General features: G+C 36.3%; 1 protein-coding gene across 18 annotated transcripts in view; it reads left to right on the forward strand.

Annotated features, from left to right (window-relative positions):
- UBE3A (ubiquitin protein ligase E3A) overlaps nucleotides 1-16,834 on the forward strand; it is a 104,614-nt gene that overhangs the window by 24,639 nt on the left and 63,141 nt on the right. For 7 of the 18 annotated variants that reach the window (XM_024232233.3, XM_063716083.1, XM_063716079.1 and 4 more), the window contains 3 exons: nucleotides 2,375-2,438; nucleotides 4,876-4,995; nucleotides 8,558-8,599. The exons of 1 other annotated variant lie outside the window; for it this stretch is intronic. In XM_024232233.3, coding sequence (XP_024088001.1) covers nucleotides 4,976-4,995; nucleotides 8,558-8,599 — 62 coding nt within the window. In that variant the 5' untranslated portion in view covers nucleotides 2,375-2,438; nucleotides 4,876-4,975. 18 annotated transcript variants of the gene reach the window in all.

Genomic DNA, 16,834 nt, shown 5'->3' on the forward strand with positions numbered 1-16,834 from the left:
AAATCTAGTAGACAGATTTTGAATTAATGATTATTAAGAATTTGAAGGCTGAACGAGTATCAACCTACACAGTGGTTAGGGCAAATAAAAATGAGGGGGAGAAAGTAATGAATGGCACCAAATTTTTTAGTTCTTAACTAGGACAGTGAGATTAGGCAGAGTGAGTTCTTTGGGAAAATAATTGAGTTTGATATTAGATACGTTGAATGTAGATGCTAATGAGACATCCAAATGGATGTGTACCGTTGGTAATATGTAGTTGCAGGCACACCATGCCAGAGGTAAGGGCTTAAAGATACAGAGTTAGGGGTTCGTAAGCACAGAGGTGCTATGGGAATGGATGACATTGCGCAGAAAATTGGTTTAGGTTAAGAAAAGTGGCTATTGACAGAAACTTGGAGAGAGGCCACGTATGAGGTAGGAAGATGAACTAGCAGAAGACTGTTGCCTTTAGAGAGATGGAAGAAAATGAGTGGATACAACATTAGGGAGGCTAAAGGAGATGAGGAGTCATTAGCAGTCTTAAAAGCTACAAAAATTAAGTAGGATTAAGGGGCCAAAGCACTGGGAATGTACAGAAATGATGGAAACTTTACAAGAAAAATTTCAGTAGATAGAAAAATAGCAGCTGAGCTAGTGGTTTTCACAAGTCTTTTTGGCAGTAAAAGGAAAGAGGATAAAGAAATGGTACTCTGAGGAGCTAATGGAGTTGAAGGAATTATGATGCAAGTATTATTTGAAAGCAGTATTTAAAACTTTTTAAGTCTTAACTGCAGAATGGACTGGAATGAGGAGAGCCTAAAGCAGGAGGACTTAGGAAAATTGTTGGAGTAGTCCTTTAATTGTGAAATGTATAAATGGACAAAACTTAGACAGTTTTAATAAGTAGCATTATCCATAAATATAAGACACCATAAACATGATGCAAAGGAGAACAGAAGTGTTGGGTGTTATAATAAAAAGTGATAGAAAAAAACAGTTTGTGAAATTAAGTTTTGAAACAGCTTTAGAAGGAGCTGAAGGAGAAATAGAAATGAATAAAATGAAAATTTTAGGGAGGTAGATATAGATCAACATAGGCATTTCTTATTAGACTATACTTATTTATAAGATTATTAGACTGAGCCCTCTGTTGAAGAGATAAAGTAAGAGAACTATGTCTGGTATTAGGATTCTTATGGTTAAATTGGCAAGTGAGTGTGCCTAATATTTGTAGTGCTCACAGTTTTTGTTATTCTGTATTTTTATAGATTTGGTATATTTCCTCTATGATTATGTCTTCCTAACTCATAATTTGGAAGGCAGGGCTTCTTAAAATGAGATCTGTGTGTCGTGTGAAGTATGTGTTAAAATGCAAATTCGTTTCTGCGTTCTTGGGTGGGTCTGAAAAAAATTAAAAAAAAAATTCATGAACCCCCTACTTCATGCACTGAATGAAAATCTTTGCGAGTAGAGCCCAAGGAGTTGCATTTTTAGATTTCCCCAGGTAATTCTATTATAGACTGAAGTTTGAAACTCAGTCTCTTAAACCTTAAAAGTTGGTTAATTTTATTTCAAAATGTTTATATGCAGTGTATTCACTTTCTACCATCAACCTCTAGGACACTGGATAGGTTTCTTAATCTTTGAGATTTGCTTTCTTTATATGTAATGCAGTACATTAAAGGACTTTATTTTTGTTCCATTGAGGAATGTTCTGATTGTATACAAACAAGAATTTACAGTGATAATTTAGGGGCTTTCTTTAAGCTTCAGGATTTTTTTTTTTAAGAGTTAAGTTTTGATATATATTAAGTGGTTGATTTAATACATTATAATTATCGTAGTATATTGAAATCCTGTTTTGTGCCAGGTAGGCATTATACTATAACTTTTTAATGCATTTTCTCTACTACAATAACCTGACATTGGAGACTCAAGGGTCAAAGGTTCGGCCCAAGGCTGCTACTCTAGAAAGTGGTAGATGCCCAGATTTGTACCTAACATAGCCAATGCTTAGCATATAGAATTTAATTAAAAACAAAATTGCTATAGGTATTTGAAGGGATTAGAGGGATATAGTCAAATAGTTTTCCTATGTGTTTAGTCCTTTTGGAGGGAGGATAGAGTAAATAAATAGAAGGCACTAAGCTTTATGGATGAATATGGGAAATATGGCTTTGCCTGCTGAAAGCACTCAGGCTACAGGGCCTGCCTACCTATGCTTTCCTCATCCTGGCAACAGCAGTAATTTGTTTCTTGATATGTTTTTGGATGTTCATAATTATTATAGAAAATAAATTTGCCTTTATGATGAAATTTAGTACCTTTTTTTTTTGGAAGTTTATCCAGTTGTTTATGTAAAAAGAATTGAGTGAGGTGTTTTATATTTTAGGTTAAAAATCTGTAAGAGCCTGATTTTAGAATTCACCAGCTCCTCAGAAGTTTGGCGAAATATGGTATGTTTTTGTTTTATTTTTTGGAATTCGTATTGCATGTGTATCTTAATGTCATAATAATGACAGATGTGTTCAGCAAATTTGGGCCCCTGCCATTTTTAAAGCATTGTGTCAGGTGCTCACTAACTACACTTCCAAGACTGTATGAGGGACCCAGGTAGGGTGCTGAAAAAAATTTACAAGAGATTAGTGTGCTATGAGAGGTAAAATAATATGCATAAAAATATTGAGAGGCAGGTTTGGATTTTGGGCTAGGAGTATTAATAATAGCTTCCATTTGTTGTTGTTGTTGCTGCTGCTGCTGTTGTTTTTGAGACAGAGTCTTGCTCTGTTGCCCAGGCTGGAGTGCAGTGGCACCTTCTTGACTCACTGCAACGTCTATCTCCCAGGTTCAAGTGATTCTCATGCCTTGGCCTCCCAAGTAGCTGGGATTACAGGGGTGTGCCACCACACCTGGCTAAGTTTTGTATTTTTAGTAGGGACGGGGTTTCACTGCGTTGGCCAGGCTAGTCTCGAACTCCTGGCCTCAAGTGATCTACCCGCCTTGGCCTCCCAAAGTGCTGGGATTAGAGGCGTTAGCCACCAGGCCCAACCATTTGTGAGCACATTATGTCAGGCACTGTTCTGAGATATTTAGATGTTAGCTTGTTCATCCATGACAGCTCTATGGAATAGGTACTATTATCCTAGTTCTACCTATAAGGAAACTGAGACTCGGAGAGGTTAAGTAACTTGCCCAAGATTTCTCAGCTAGTGAATGACCAAACAGAGACATAAATCCAGCCTGGCCTTGGAGCCTTTTGAGCACCGGATCTCATAAAAGAGGGGACTGGAAGAGAGGACTTGACTCAGTAGTTTTCAAAATACATATAGCTCTTTAATTACATTGAGATCAATTAGTCAATTAAAAGACATTTTAACTTTATTATTTTTGTGTTTACAAGATGGAAAGTTAGACTTGTTTGAATCTTCTAATTCCACATACCATTAGTCTCTTGAGAACCCAAGGGGAAGCTGTATCATGACCACATTGTTTATTTTAGGGAAGGTGGTGTTTCCCATATGACCTCAGCAATGTCTAGGTTCTTGTTAGGAAATGTATAGTTAGGATAGGAATATCTGGGAGATTGCGTTATTTCTTACAGATACTGTAAATCCCATTTATTGGAATCCCCTGCAATTATTTTTATATATTCAGGCCAATCCTCACCTAATCTGGATTTTGAAGCCCTGCGTTCATAACTGCATAGGTATGGGCTCAAACATTCATGTTTTAACCGTTGGTATTCGCAGATACCTTGCTGTTTTATATTGGGTTCTGAATCCACACTGGTAACCACCTTTTACGCTTGACTGTTGTTGCTTTGAGGATGTTAATTATGAAATGTTTCTTCCTCCTAATTTCCTCATCTTTCCGTAGTTGATGCCTCAGATTTGGCCTGGATAGGGGAATCGTGAGGGGAAAGAACTAGTTGCACAAAATGATCTTTTGATACTGGGATATTTCAGATGTATGGTATCTTTGCCAGAACTACAGTGTCAGTAAAGAGGCCTGCTAAATTTGAACTGTGACAATCAGAAAAGTTCAGCTAAGGCCATGTAAGGGGTTAAAAAGATACTTGGTTGAGGGAGGAGGATATGCTTTCATCTTTTGCCATACTTTTTCATGAAATTAAATCTTAGTAGATTTATGGCCAAGAAAGAGTAGAATATATTTTCATGCAGTACTTAAGGGGTTTTGACTGATGTTAAATGACTCTACGATGGAATTAGTAGGACTAGACTGTATTTATGTGTGTGTGTGTTTATGTGTATGTATATAACTATTCCATTAAGCAGTTGCCTCCTTGGTGACTGATTTCTCTGTCAGTTTAAGAATCTTTTGACTGAATTTGTCCATATTTGAAAGATCTCAATCTGTGTTCTGAATCCTTATTCATTTACATATACTTAAATCTCGAAACCCAGTATAGCAAAACTAAGCCAAAACAAACAAAAAAATCCATCCCTTGATAGGAAGTCAGTATATCTGGGTTTTAGTCAGTCCTTCAACACTAGTTCCAAAATCTTGGGCAAGTCAGTTAATCACTCGGAGGCTGCTGAATTTTTTGTTTTTTTTTTTTAATTCTTATATTATCTGTCTTGATTAGGTAAAGCCAAAGTTGTTATTAAGACTCAAGGTACTGTTGACCAAAATGCTTCATAAACTATAACATTACGTAAAAGTACAAGGAATTATTACATTTTCTCAAATGAAGAGATCATTTAAGAAAAACAAAATGCTGGAAAATAGTCCTTAAAAACTTTTCTATAATAATTACTCTTCTGATGAATTTTACATTGACACCTAATTTGAAGCTTTGAAGATTATTTTTTGAGCAATGAATTGGGTTTATATATTAAAGTGTTCTAACCAAAGGTTTGTTTAATTTATTAGAGTTATTAAGCCTACGCTCAGATCAAGGTAACAGCTAGACTGGTGTGACAACCTGTTTTTAATCAGTGACTCAAAGCTGTGATCACCCTGATGTCACCGAATGGCCACAGCTTGTAAAAGGTAATTTTGAATTATTTCACAGCCTTTAAAAGGCTGTCATTGTAAAGTGAAATACATACTGTAAAAATGAAGACAATGTATAGTTGGCAGGAATACTGCTAAGAATAGTGGGCCTGAGAGTTGACCTACTTCATTTAATCTCCTTAAAATATTTTAGTGTCTTTTTTTTCTTATTAAAAATATCAGTAGCCACTATCAAAGACCTATCTGTATGGATAAACAGGAAAGTATTTCTCAAAAAACTTCAAGGTTTTAAACATTTTACTATAAACATTATAGAAAACATGAAAAATTTCTTAATATGCATTTTAAAGTATGCCTTTTATGTGGTGAACGTTTTAACTAAACATTTCTCTAGAAGTTTTTATAACATTAATAAAACTAGTATACTTTTCTCTCCTAGAGAGTTACAGTGGAGGTAAAAGGAGTGGCTTGCAGGATGGAGAAGCTGCACCAGTGTTATTGGAAGTGAGCCACCATTTGAATTTGCTAGCTCATGCTGCAGTATTCAGATTAGTGGGCGTTTTGTGATCATATTTTCTGCGATTCAAATCAAGACCTAAAATTGATTCTCATTCTAAGATTTACATTTTATTACCTAATGTTATTTGGTTATTGTTTCAGTTTTAAAATTTCTTTTCTGACTTGTTATTCTGACACACTTTAGGATAACCTAAGTCAATAGTTTAATATAAAAATTTCCCTTTGGTTATATGTTTTGAATTAGGTTATATGTTCTGCACAGCAACTTGGCAGTAAAAGAATAAGTAGACTCTTTAGGAGCCAAAGTCAAGCTTGGGAACTGTTGCTAGGTGGTATATATTTCATAGTTTATGTTTGTTTGTTTCCAAGACAAGGTCTCACTCCATCGCCCAGGCTGGAGTGCAGTGGCACGATCACAGTTCACTGCAGCTTTGACCTTCTGGGCTCAAGTGACCCTCCCACTTCAGCCTCCCAAGTTGCTGGGACTAAAGGCACCCACCACCACACCCAGCTAAGAGACGAGGTTTCATCATGTTGCCCAGGCTGACCTTGAACTCCTGAGCTCAAGTGATCCTTATGTCTTGACTTCCCAAAGTGCTGAGATTACAGACATGAACTACCACACCTGGCATATGTCATAGTTTTGAGAGTTTGAATTCTAACCTCGGGACTTTTTTTGGTAACTTATTTATAATATTCTAGAAATATACTGTTATTAGGATGAGTAGAAATTTATTCAGACATAAATTATTATAAATCACTGCAAGAAAAATGTCTGCTAGTTCTGCATATATTCATTTTTCTCTTGATTAAAAAACAGTTTCCAATTTGAATAGAACAACTTTGCTATGTTTAATAGACCCAGGACAGATTTATTTTAAGGTAATAATCTTTCAATCCTTCTTCTTCTATACTGGATTGGTTTAAATTACTTAGCTTGTCTTATCAATGGTTTTTAATAGCCTACTTTAATATATGTAAAAAGTAGTAATTAATATGTTACAGTTTGGTGACAAACATTTTGATGCCAACGTTCACATATTCTTTTGCTTAGGGAACAGAAATTGGGAAGATAGATGTAGTTATCATTTGATAATGTATTTAAACTCTATCCCATTTCAGGATCTCAAAACTTTGTAATAGTTACATATTGTACTTCTAAGACTTAGATTTGTTTTCCTTCTTGTGTCTTACCTTTTTGCAGTAATATTTTTATTTTCCTATCATCATGTCCTCATTTTTTCCCTCTCTTCTCTTTCCCTGTTAATTTTGAAAGTTTTGCTGCCTACATGTTTGAAAACTTCTAATCTGCCTCTCTTCCCTCAGTGCCAGCAGGTTTATTTTTTGTTTTGCAAGCCAGCTCTGCCTCCTTACAGTATGACATCTGATGCTGGAGGGTCGCACTTTCAAAAATGAGTCAGCTGGTACATGGGGTTATCATCAATTTTTAGCTCTTCTGTCTGGGAGATACAAGTTTGGAAGCAATCTTGGGGTACTTACCCGCAAGGCTGGTGGAGACCAGGTGTGTCACATAGGTGATTTGCTTACTCCCTGGGGGAGAGGGTGGAGTGAAATTTTTGCATTTGTGTCACAGCCAAGTCACTGCCACCTCCAGCATGCCCCAGTTTTTAGTTCTTATGTAATTTTGTGCAAAATTGAAAATTTAAATACATTGCAAAGAAGATCTAAAATAAATATTTGAGCTGCTGGAGTCTTTTTTTTTTTTTTTTTTTCTTTCTTTTCCATTCTTGTCCTTGGAATCTGAATGAATTGCGGTGAGGGTAATTTTGAGAGTCTGATAAAGAAGTGAGGGGTTTTTTTTTTTTTTTTTTTAGCTAAGAAATTTAGAAAACAGGTTTGTGTGTGTGTGTGTGTGTGTGTGTGACTCTGATTTTAAGATTCTTGTTAGAGTTGCTTAAAGTTGGAGCCTAAAGTCAGTGAGAAGTTCACAAATCAGGACTTTGTAATGCCAGTTTGAAAATTTAGCTTTTGACCTCAAAAAACATTTTTTATCTAGTTTGGGAATTTCTAAGTGTTAGAAATCAATATTATATTGACTCATATCATTCATTGTTGCTGATGCTGTTTTTAAAAGTGAATAGATAAGGAAATACTGATTCATGTCTCGTGAAATGAAAATGAAAGGCTTTTTAGTGACTTAGAATTTTAAATATTCCTACATAAGAGAGCAGTAGTATATTTAGAAATAACAAAGTAACTGGCAACTGTTTAAAACTGAAGTTAATTCACAGCTATCCAGTGTAAAACTTCACCTCAGGTGATACACTTTTGACAGGTAATACATACAGTAAGTGTATTTTTAGGGAAACAATTTCATTGTTGAACCAAGATAATCATCATTAGAATGTTGTATCTGATTTAAGTGTCTTTAAGCTTACCAAGGTATTAGATTTTAGTTTGAATTGTCTGGAGTAGCGGTAGCGGTTGGCACATTTGTTCTTAAAGGGCCAGAAAATAAATATTTTAGGCTTTGTGGGCCATGTGGTTTCTGCCACAAGTCCTCAGCTCTGTTCTTTTAGTGTGAAAGCAGCCATAGATGATACCTAAATGAATGAGTATGGCTGCATCCCAATAAAACTTCATTTACAAAACTACATGGCTGGCCTAAGCTTTAGTCTATCTGCCTAGGGAGTAGTTTACTGAGCCACTAATCTAAAGTTTGATACTGTGAGTGAATACCAGTGAGTACCTTTGTTAATGTGGATAACCAATACTTGGCTATAGGAAGTTTTTTAGTTCTGTGTTTTATTACACGTATTTGACTTTGTGAATAATTATGGCTTATAATGGCTTGTCTGTTGGTATCTATGTATAGCGTTTACAGTTTCCTTTAAAAAACATGCATTGAATTTTTTAATAGTCCAACCCTTAAAATAAATGTGTTGTATGGCCACCTGATCTGACCACTTTCTTTCATATTGACATCTTTAATTTTAAAACTGTTTTATTTAGTGCTTAAATCTTGTTTACAAATTTGTCTTCCTAAGTAATATGTCTACCTTTTTTTTTTTTGGAATATGGAATATTTTGCTAACTGTTTCTCAATTGCATTTTACAGATCAGGAGAACCTCAGTCTGACGACATTGAAGCTAGCCGAATGTAAGTGTAACTTGGTTGAGACTGTGGTTCTTATTTTGAGTTGCCCTAGACTGCTTTAAATTACGTCACGTTATTTGGAAATAATTTCTGGTTAAAAGAAAGGAATCATTTAGCAGTAAATTGGGAGACAGGAACATACCTACTTTTTTTCCTATCAGATAACTCTAAACCTCGGTAACAGTTTACTAGATTTCTACTACTAGATAGATAAGTGCACACGCCTGAATTCTTAGTCTTTTTGCTTCCCTGGTAGCAGTTGTAGGGAAATAGGGAGATTGAGGAAAGAGTTGAGTTTAACAATCTCAGCGCCTACCATATTTAAGGCATCAGGTACTATGTTATAGATACAGAGATGCGCAATAATTAGTTGTTACCCTACAGAAATTTAGATTATACTCAAGAGTGAAAGATGCAGAAGCAAATAATTTCAGTCACTGATGTAGAATGGTATCCAAAATACAATAGTAACATGAAGGAGTACTGGAGTACTCGGGTGTGCAATAGGAGTCTAATATAGATGGCAGGGAAGTAAGAGTGGCCAGGAAATGCTAAGTTCAGGCTTGAAATGTGACTGGGAATCAGGCAGCTAGAAGCATGAGCGGCTTATCCTAGGCAGAAGTATGAGCCAGTTAGAAGCAGCATAGGGAGTAGGGGACAATAGGCAGTTGAGGACTTTTAGATCATAAACTAGCTGAGAGGTAGGAAAATGAAGAAGATACAATGTGATAGAAAGTATTTGGGAGTCAGCAAAGAATTTGCTCAGTAGGTAGATAGTAAGTTTGTCAAACGTGTATTTTTAATAAGCTTGCAATAGAGAAAGGATTGAAGAGAAACATGTGGTGGTAACGTAGTTCAGTCAGTGAGAGCCTTGACAATGACAGTGGTATAATAGGAATTCAAAATAAATTTTTCTGGATTTAAGACAAATATTTAGAACATGAAGTAAGTAAGACTTTAGTGATTTATTGTGAAGACTAAAGATGTTTCAGATAATAGAGGTAGTAATTATCAAAGCAAAGTTTTTCGAGGTAGTAAGGGTTGGAATGAAAAATACAGGTGTATCTCTCATACAGGTAATATAAAAAAAAGAAAAATGCAGATATAGTGATTGACCTTGAATAAGAGGAAAGATGCCCATCTAATGAAATTAGAACAAGGAAGCAAAGATGGATGTGTGATATTACTTGTAATTGTGGGTGAGGATGGAAAAATCAAGATTTTCTTACTGAAAATATTGGAACCTTATTTAAATGCTGGTATATATTGTGAATCTGCAAGAAACGACTATAAAATGTATTTCTCAAATTTATGTGACCCAACCATGTGACTTGTCTTTTAAGTTTTAAAAAATTGTTGTAAAATACACATAATGTAAAATTTTCCATTTCACCATTTTTAAGTATTCGGCTCAGTGGTATTAAGTATATTAATATTGTTGCACAGTCACCATCAGAACTGTCTGTTTTGCAGAACTGAAACTCTGTACCCATTAAACAATAATTCCTCATTTCCTTATCTTCACAGCCTCTGACAACCATTATTCTACTTTGTGTCTAATTTTGACTGCTCTAAGTACCCCCTATAAGTGCAATCATACAGTTTTTGCCCTTTTATGATTGGCTTATTTTACTTCGTGGTGTCCTCAAGTTTCATCCATCTTTAGCATGTTTCAAAATTTGCATCCTTTTTCAGGCTGAATAATGTTTTATTGTATGTATATACCACATTTTGCTTATCCATTTACCTGTTGATGAGCACTCAGGTTGCTTCCATGTTGTAGCTATTACAGATAATGTTGCTGTGAACAGGAGTGTACATGTATCTTTTTGAGACCCTGCTTTGAATTGTTTTCCCAGAAGTGGATTGTTGGATCATATGGTAATTTTATTTTTAAAATTTTGAGAAACTGCCATACTCTTCCAGAGCAACTGTACCTATTTGCATTTCTACCACTAGTGCACAAGGGGTCCAGTTTCTCTACATCCTTGCCATCACATATTGTGTGAGTGTGTGTGTGTGTGTGTACTTTAATAGTAGTCATTGTAGTGGATATAAGGTAGTATGTTACTGTACGTTAGTGACCATGAAACTTTTTATGAAACATTTTTTAATAATATTTTGTGGAATACAAGGTTTGTTTAGAGGTTTTGAGAAGACTGAAAACCTAGAAGGCTACTGAGGGGAATGGGTGAAGAAGTGGATCAGAAGTTGAGAGTCTTGACTGGCTGGCTACCTGAAATCAGAAACCATATCAGACTAGGAGAATCTCATTCCACTGAGTGACTAGTTAGGATTAAAGACCTTATCACACTTGAAATTTAAAGACTTTTCTCCAATAGCCAGAAGATTATGCATGGTATTTTAGGAATGGATATTAGCAGAGCTGATGGAGCAGAATCACTAGTGGCATGTGCATAAGATGTTAACATTGTTGGAGTATTTGAATTTATATGCTGTTGATGATGGCCATGATTGGAAAGGTTGGGATGCCAGACCAAAGTGTTGAGTTGTTTTAAGAAAAGCCTGAGGTCTAGATAACAGCAAGATGGCAGACTAGCACTTTGCAGCACTTATCTCATTGTAGAACCATCAATTTGAACAACTATCTACACACAAAAATATAAGAGCTAAGAAACCAGATCAGAGATTACCTGAATGTGGCACACAAATAAGAAAAGACACATTGAAAAGGGTAAGAAGGACAGTTTTACATTACTTGCGTCACACCTCCCTCAATCCCTGAGAGCCCAGCATGGAGAGAGATACTGTCCACCTGGGGGAAGGAGGGGAAGTGTACACCAGACTTAGACCCTAACATTGAGCTTGCCCCAGTAAAACTCAATGCTAGGCAGGCCCCCATGGCCCCAAACTTCAGGCCAATACCCACAAACCAAGCTTGCAGGCCCACCCCAGCACCAGGCTGGATCCCACAGCCCTAGGCTCCAAGCCTGTCTAGTGCTAGGGTGGTCCCTGCAGCCCTGCCCTCTAGATCGGCCCCTGTAGCCTCACATCCCTGCAGAACAAGGGTCCAAACCCAGTACTTGGCCAGCCCCTTGTGATCCAAATTCTAGGCCAACACCCACCTACCCAGCCTTCACACTGGTCCTTGCAGACCCAAGGTTCAGGCTTGCTCTAGTAGACCAGGATGCCAGGCCAGCAGCACCTGTGTACCAAGGCTCCAGGACCTACCCTGCTGACCCAGACTCCAGGCCAGCCCCTGTGGACTCAGGCTGCATAATCTCTAGACAGGCCGACTGGTGAAGGGCTTTCCCCAATAAAGTCACTCTGCAAAGACTGGAACAAGTCTCAGCTTCTTCAAATGTGCAGGTGCCAACACATGACTACAAGGATCAAGAACAGTCAGGGAAACGTGACACCAGTCAAAGGAACACAATAAGGCACCTGAACCAACCATAAAGAAATGGACCTGTATGAACTGCCTGACAAAGAATTCAAAGTAATTGTTTAAGGAAGCTCAATGAATTTCAAGAAAATGCAGATAAACAATTCAACAAAATCAGGAAAACAACAATCAAAATGAGAAATTTTGAGATTGAGATTATTTTTTAACAAATTCTGAAGCTGAAAATGCAGTAAATGGAATGAAAAATGCAAAAGAGCATTAAAAGCAGAATTGAGCAAGCAGACAAAAGAATCTGAACTCAGAAGACAGGTTATTTGGCTAGACTAAGGAAAAGGGAGATGACTCAAGATAAAAAAAATTAAGAGTTGTGTTTTTTGATGATAAAAGCAACAAGTCTTTAGCTAGACTAAGAAAAAAAGAGATGACTCAAGTTAAATCCGAAATGAAAAAGGAACCATTGCAGCTGATACCAGAGAAGTACAAGAAATAAAAGGATCATAAGAGACTGAACAATTATATGCCAACAAATTGATTACCATAGAAGAAATGGATAAATTCCTAGACACATGCAACTTGCCCACGCTTAATCATGAAATTAAAAATGTGAACAGTCCAGTGACAAGGATTGTATCAGTCATAAAAATATCTCCCACCAAAGGAAGCCCAAGACTTGGTGACTTTACTGCGGAATTCTAGCAGACATTTAAAGAACTAGTACAAATTGTTCTCAGAATTTTATGAGAAATTTAAGAAGAGGGAATAATTTCAAACTCATTTTGGGAGATGAGCATTACCTAGATACCAAAGCCAGACAAGAACTCTCCAGGAAAAGAAAATTACAGACCCGTATTCTTAATTTAGATGCAGAAATTCTGAAGAAAATAATAACTAAATTCAACAATGTATTAAAAGGATCATTTACTGTGATCATATGGGATTTACCTCAAGGGTACAAGGATTATCCAACAGACCTGAATCCATAAAATGTGATACACCACATTAGGAGAACAAAGGCCAAAACCATATTATCATTTCAGTAGATAATTGAGATAATTGAGAAAAAGCATTTGACAGAATTCAGCATTCTCTTGTGCTAAAAACTCTCACAAATTAAGTATAGAAGGAATGTACCTCTATAAAATAAAGGCCATATTGACAAACACTGCTACCGTTATACTGAATGTTGAAAAGTTGAAAGCTTTTGAGATCAGGAAGAAAACGAGAATGCCCACTTTTGCCGTTTCTATTCAGCACAGTACTGGAAGTCCTTGCAAGAGCAATTAGGCAAGAGAAAGAAAAGGCATCCCAGTAGGAAAGGAAGACGACGTTGTCCCTGTTTGAAGATGACATGATCTTGTATATAGAAAACCCTAAAGACTCCACCAGAGAACTGTTAGAACTGATAAATTCAGTAAAGTTGTAAGATACAAAATCAAGATACAAAAATCAGTAGAATTTCTGTACATTAATGACAAATTTATCTAAAAGAAAAATCAAGAAGACAATTCCATTTATAATAGGTACCAAAAACAAAACATGCAGTGGCTCCCAGTATCAGTGGTTCTGCATTTGCAAATTGAACCAACATTTGGATGAAAATATTTGAGAAAAAAATACAACAATAAAAATACTGTTTTATACAATAAGGAAACTACAGTATAGCAACGATTTACATAGCATTTACGTTGTATTAGGTACTAAGTAATGATTTAAAGTATACAAGAGGATGTGTGTAGGTTGTATGCAAATACTATACCATTTTATATAATGGACTTGAGCATCCATGGATTTTGGTATCTACAGGAGATCCTGGAACCAATATCCTGCAGATACCGAGGGATGATTGTACTTAGAAATAACTTTAACCAAAGAGTTGAAAACTATGTAACATTGATTAAAGAAATTGAAGATGATACAAATAAATGGAAAGTTATCTTGTGTTTATGGATTGGAAGAATTAATATTGTAAAATGTTTTTATTATCCAAAGCAATCTGCAGTTTTAATGCAATCCTTATAAAAATTCCAGTGTTAAATTTCACAGAACTAGAAAACAGTGCTAAAATTTATATGGAACCACATAAGATCCTAAATAGCCAAAGCTGTCATGAGTGGAAAGAACAAAGCTGGAGACATCACACTATCTGATTTCAAAATATAGTTCAAAGCTGCAGTAATTATAATAGCATGATAGTCACATAGAAGTAGACATGCAGGCCGGGCACAGTTGCTCACACGTGTATTCCCACACTCTGGGAGACTGAGGCAGAAGGATTACTTGAAACCAGGAGTTCAAGAGCAGCCTGGGCAGCATAGTGAGACCCTGTCTCTAAAATTAAAAAAAAAAAAAAAAAATTTTAAAGCCAGGCGCGGTGCTGTGTATCTGTAGTCCTAGCTACCCGAGAGACTGAAGGAGGAGGATTGCTTGAGCTCAGGAGCTTAAGGTTGCAGTGAACTGTGATTGCATCACTGCACTCCAGCCTGGATGACAGAGTGAGACCCTTTCTTTTAAAAACAAAACAAAACAAAAGAAACAAAAAACCAGACACATTGACCCACAGAACAGAATGGAGAGCACAGAAATAAATTCATGTACTGTCAGTTGATTTTGGACAGGGTGCAAAGAACACAGCGGGGAAAGGGAAGTCTGTTCAATAGGTGGTGTTGGGAAAGTGGAATATCTACATGCAGGAGAATGAAATCAGACCCGTATCTCACATCATATACCAAATTCAAGTTAAAATGGATTAAGGTGTTAAACATAAGACCTGAAACTGTAGAACTACCAGAATAAAGTATAGGAGAAATGTATGTGACATTGGTTTGGACAGTGATTTTTTTTGGATATGACCCCAAAGCACAGGCAACAAAAATAAAAATTGATAAATGAGATCACATCAAACTAAAAAGCTTCTGCATGGCAAAAAGAAAAAATCTACAGAATGAAAAAACTCACAGAATGGAAGATAGTATTTCCAAACCATATATCTGGTAAGGGGTTAATATGCAAAATATGTAAGGAACTCAGACATCTCAATAGTAAGAAAGCACCTCAGTTAAGAAATGGGCAAAGGACTTGAATAGACATTTCTCAAAATAAGACATACAAATAGCCATTAGAATGGCTGTTAAAGTATGATGAGGATTTGCAGACGAGATATCTTGCACATGGTAGGAATGTAAATTAGTACAGCATTTATGGAAAATAGCATGAAGTTTGCTCAGAAATTAAAAAATAGAACTACCATATGATTCAGCAGTCACACTTGCATATATATGTATTTTTATATATATATAAAAGAATGAAATCAGTGTGCTGAAGAGATCTGTACTCCCATGTTCCTTTCGATATTATTTGCAATACCGATGATACAGCATCAGCCTAAGTGTTCATGGATAAAGAAAATGTGGTATGTATACACAGTGGAATATACTTCAGCCGTAAAAAGGAGGAAATGCTGTCATTTGTGACAGCAGGGATGAACCTGGAGGGCATTGTTGAAAGTAAGCCAGCCACAGAATACTACATCTCTCTTAAATGTGGAATCTTAACTCAGAGTTGTAAAATGGTGGTTACCAGGGGCTGGGGGTGGGTGGACTGGGTTGCAGAGATGTTGGTCAGAGAACATAAAATTTCAATTAAGAGGAATTTGTTGAAGGTATCTGTTGTACAACATGGAAACTAGTTAATAACAATGTATTTTTGGAAATCACTAAGAGTAGATTTTAAATGTTCTGCCATAAAATATAAGTATGTGAGGTATTGCATGTATTAATCAGCTTGATCTAGCCATTCCACAATGTATACATATTTTGGAACGTCATGTGAATACGATAAATATGTATCCTTTTTTTTTTGTTTTTTCTTTTCTTTTTTTTTTTTTTTTTTTTTTTGAGACTGAGTCTTGCTTTGTCACCCAGGCTGGAGTGTAGTAGCACGATCTTGGCCACTGCATCCTCTGCCTCCTGGGTTCAAATGATTCGCCTGCCTCAGCCTCCCAAATATGTATCATTTTTATTTGTCACCAAACCTGGTGTCTTGACAGGTGAAAGGAGATATGAGTATGAGTGAAACTCTTAAAAAGATAGCTGAGATTATCATTGTCAGAGGTTTTAATATGTCTAACAAAGACAAGGGAGTGATTTGCTGAAATGAGGAGGTGAAGATGTCTCAAATTGAGAAAGGCAAATATTTGGGGGGCCTAGAGTATTGGGATATAACCATGTACAGGGACATTGAAGTCACTTTGCTGATGATGTAACTGGAGGCAAAGTGGAGGCTTAAATATGTGGGTTTAATTGACCAGAACAGAGAGGGAAAGAGAAGGCATTCGGTTAGATGACATGAGTTTCAAATTACAAGCTGTTTTTTTGTTGTTTTTAATACAGGGAATTTTGTCGTTTATTTCTAATACAGGGAATTAGAAGAATAATGGTGAACTTAGGGGTTTTAGGAGTCACATAAAAGGGTTGCATGATAGGCAGTGCTTCTGGGGAAGAGCCAGGCTTTCATGAAAGCTAAGAAGTTGAGGGGCCATTATGTAAAGTAGTTCTTCAGAAAGCCTCTGGATTTCTAGAGATCTTTCTGGAAGAGGTTAGGAGGATGAGTCAAGTTTAGAATGGAAGAGGATAGATGAAGCTTGCATTTGGTAGTAAAAACCAAGGATGAATGTGTGAGGCGTGATTATTTGTCACAAGTTTCCAGGTGACACTCTGGCATTCAGTCCTTGTTGAATTAAGCAAGCTTTCTTGCTGTTTTACTTGGCTGTGTTAAAGTAGAGTAACAGGAAATTAGACTTCCCATAATGTCTCAATAGAGCTGTTTAAGTTTCTAGCCATAATTGGTATGGGAATATAGCTCTAAACCTTCAA

This window comes from Pongo abelii, chromosome 16, assembly GCF_028885655.2.
Source record: "Pongo abelii isolate AG06213 chromosome 16, NHGRI_mPonAbe1-v2.0_pri, whole genome shotgun sequence".
Lineage (NCBI taxonomy): Eukaryota > Metazoa > Chordata > Mammalia > Primates > Hominidae > Pongo > Pongo abelii.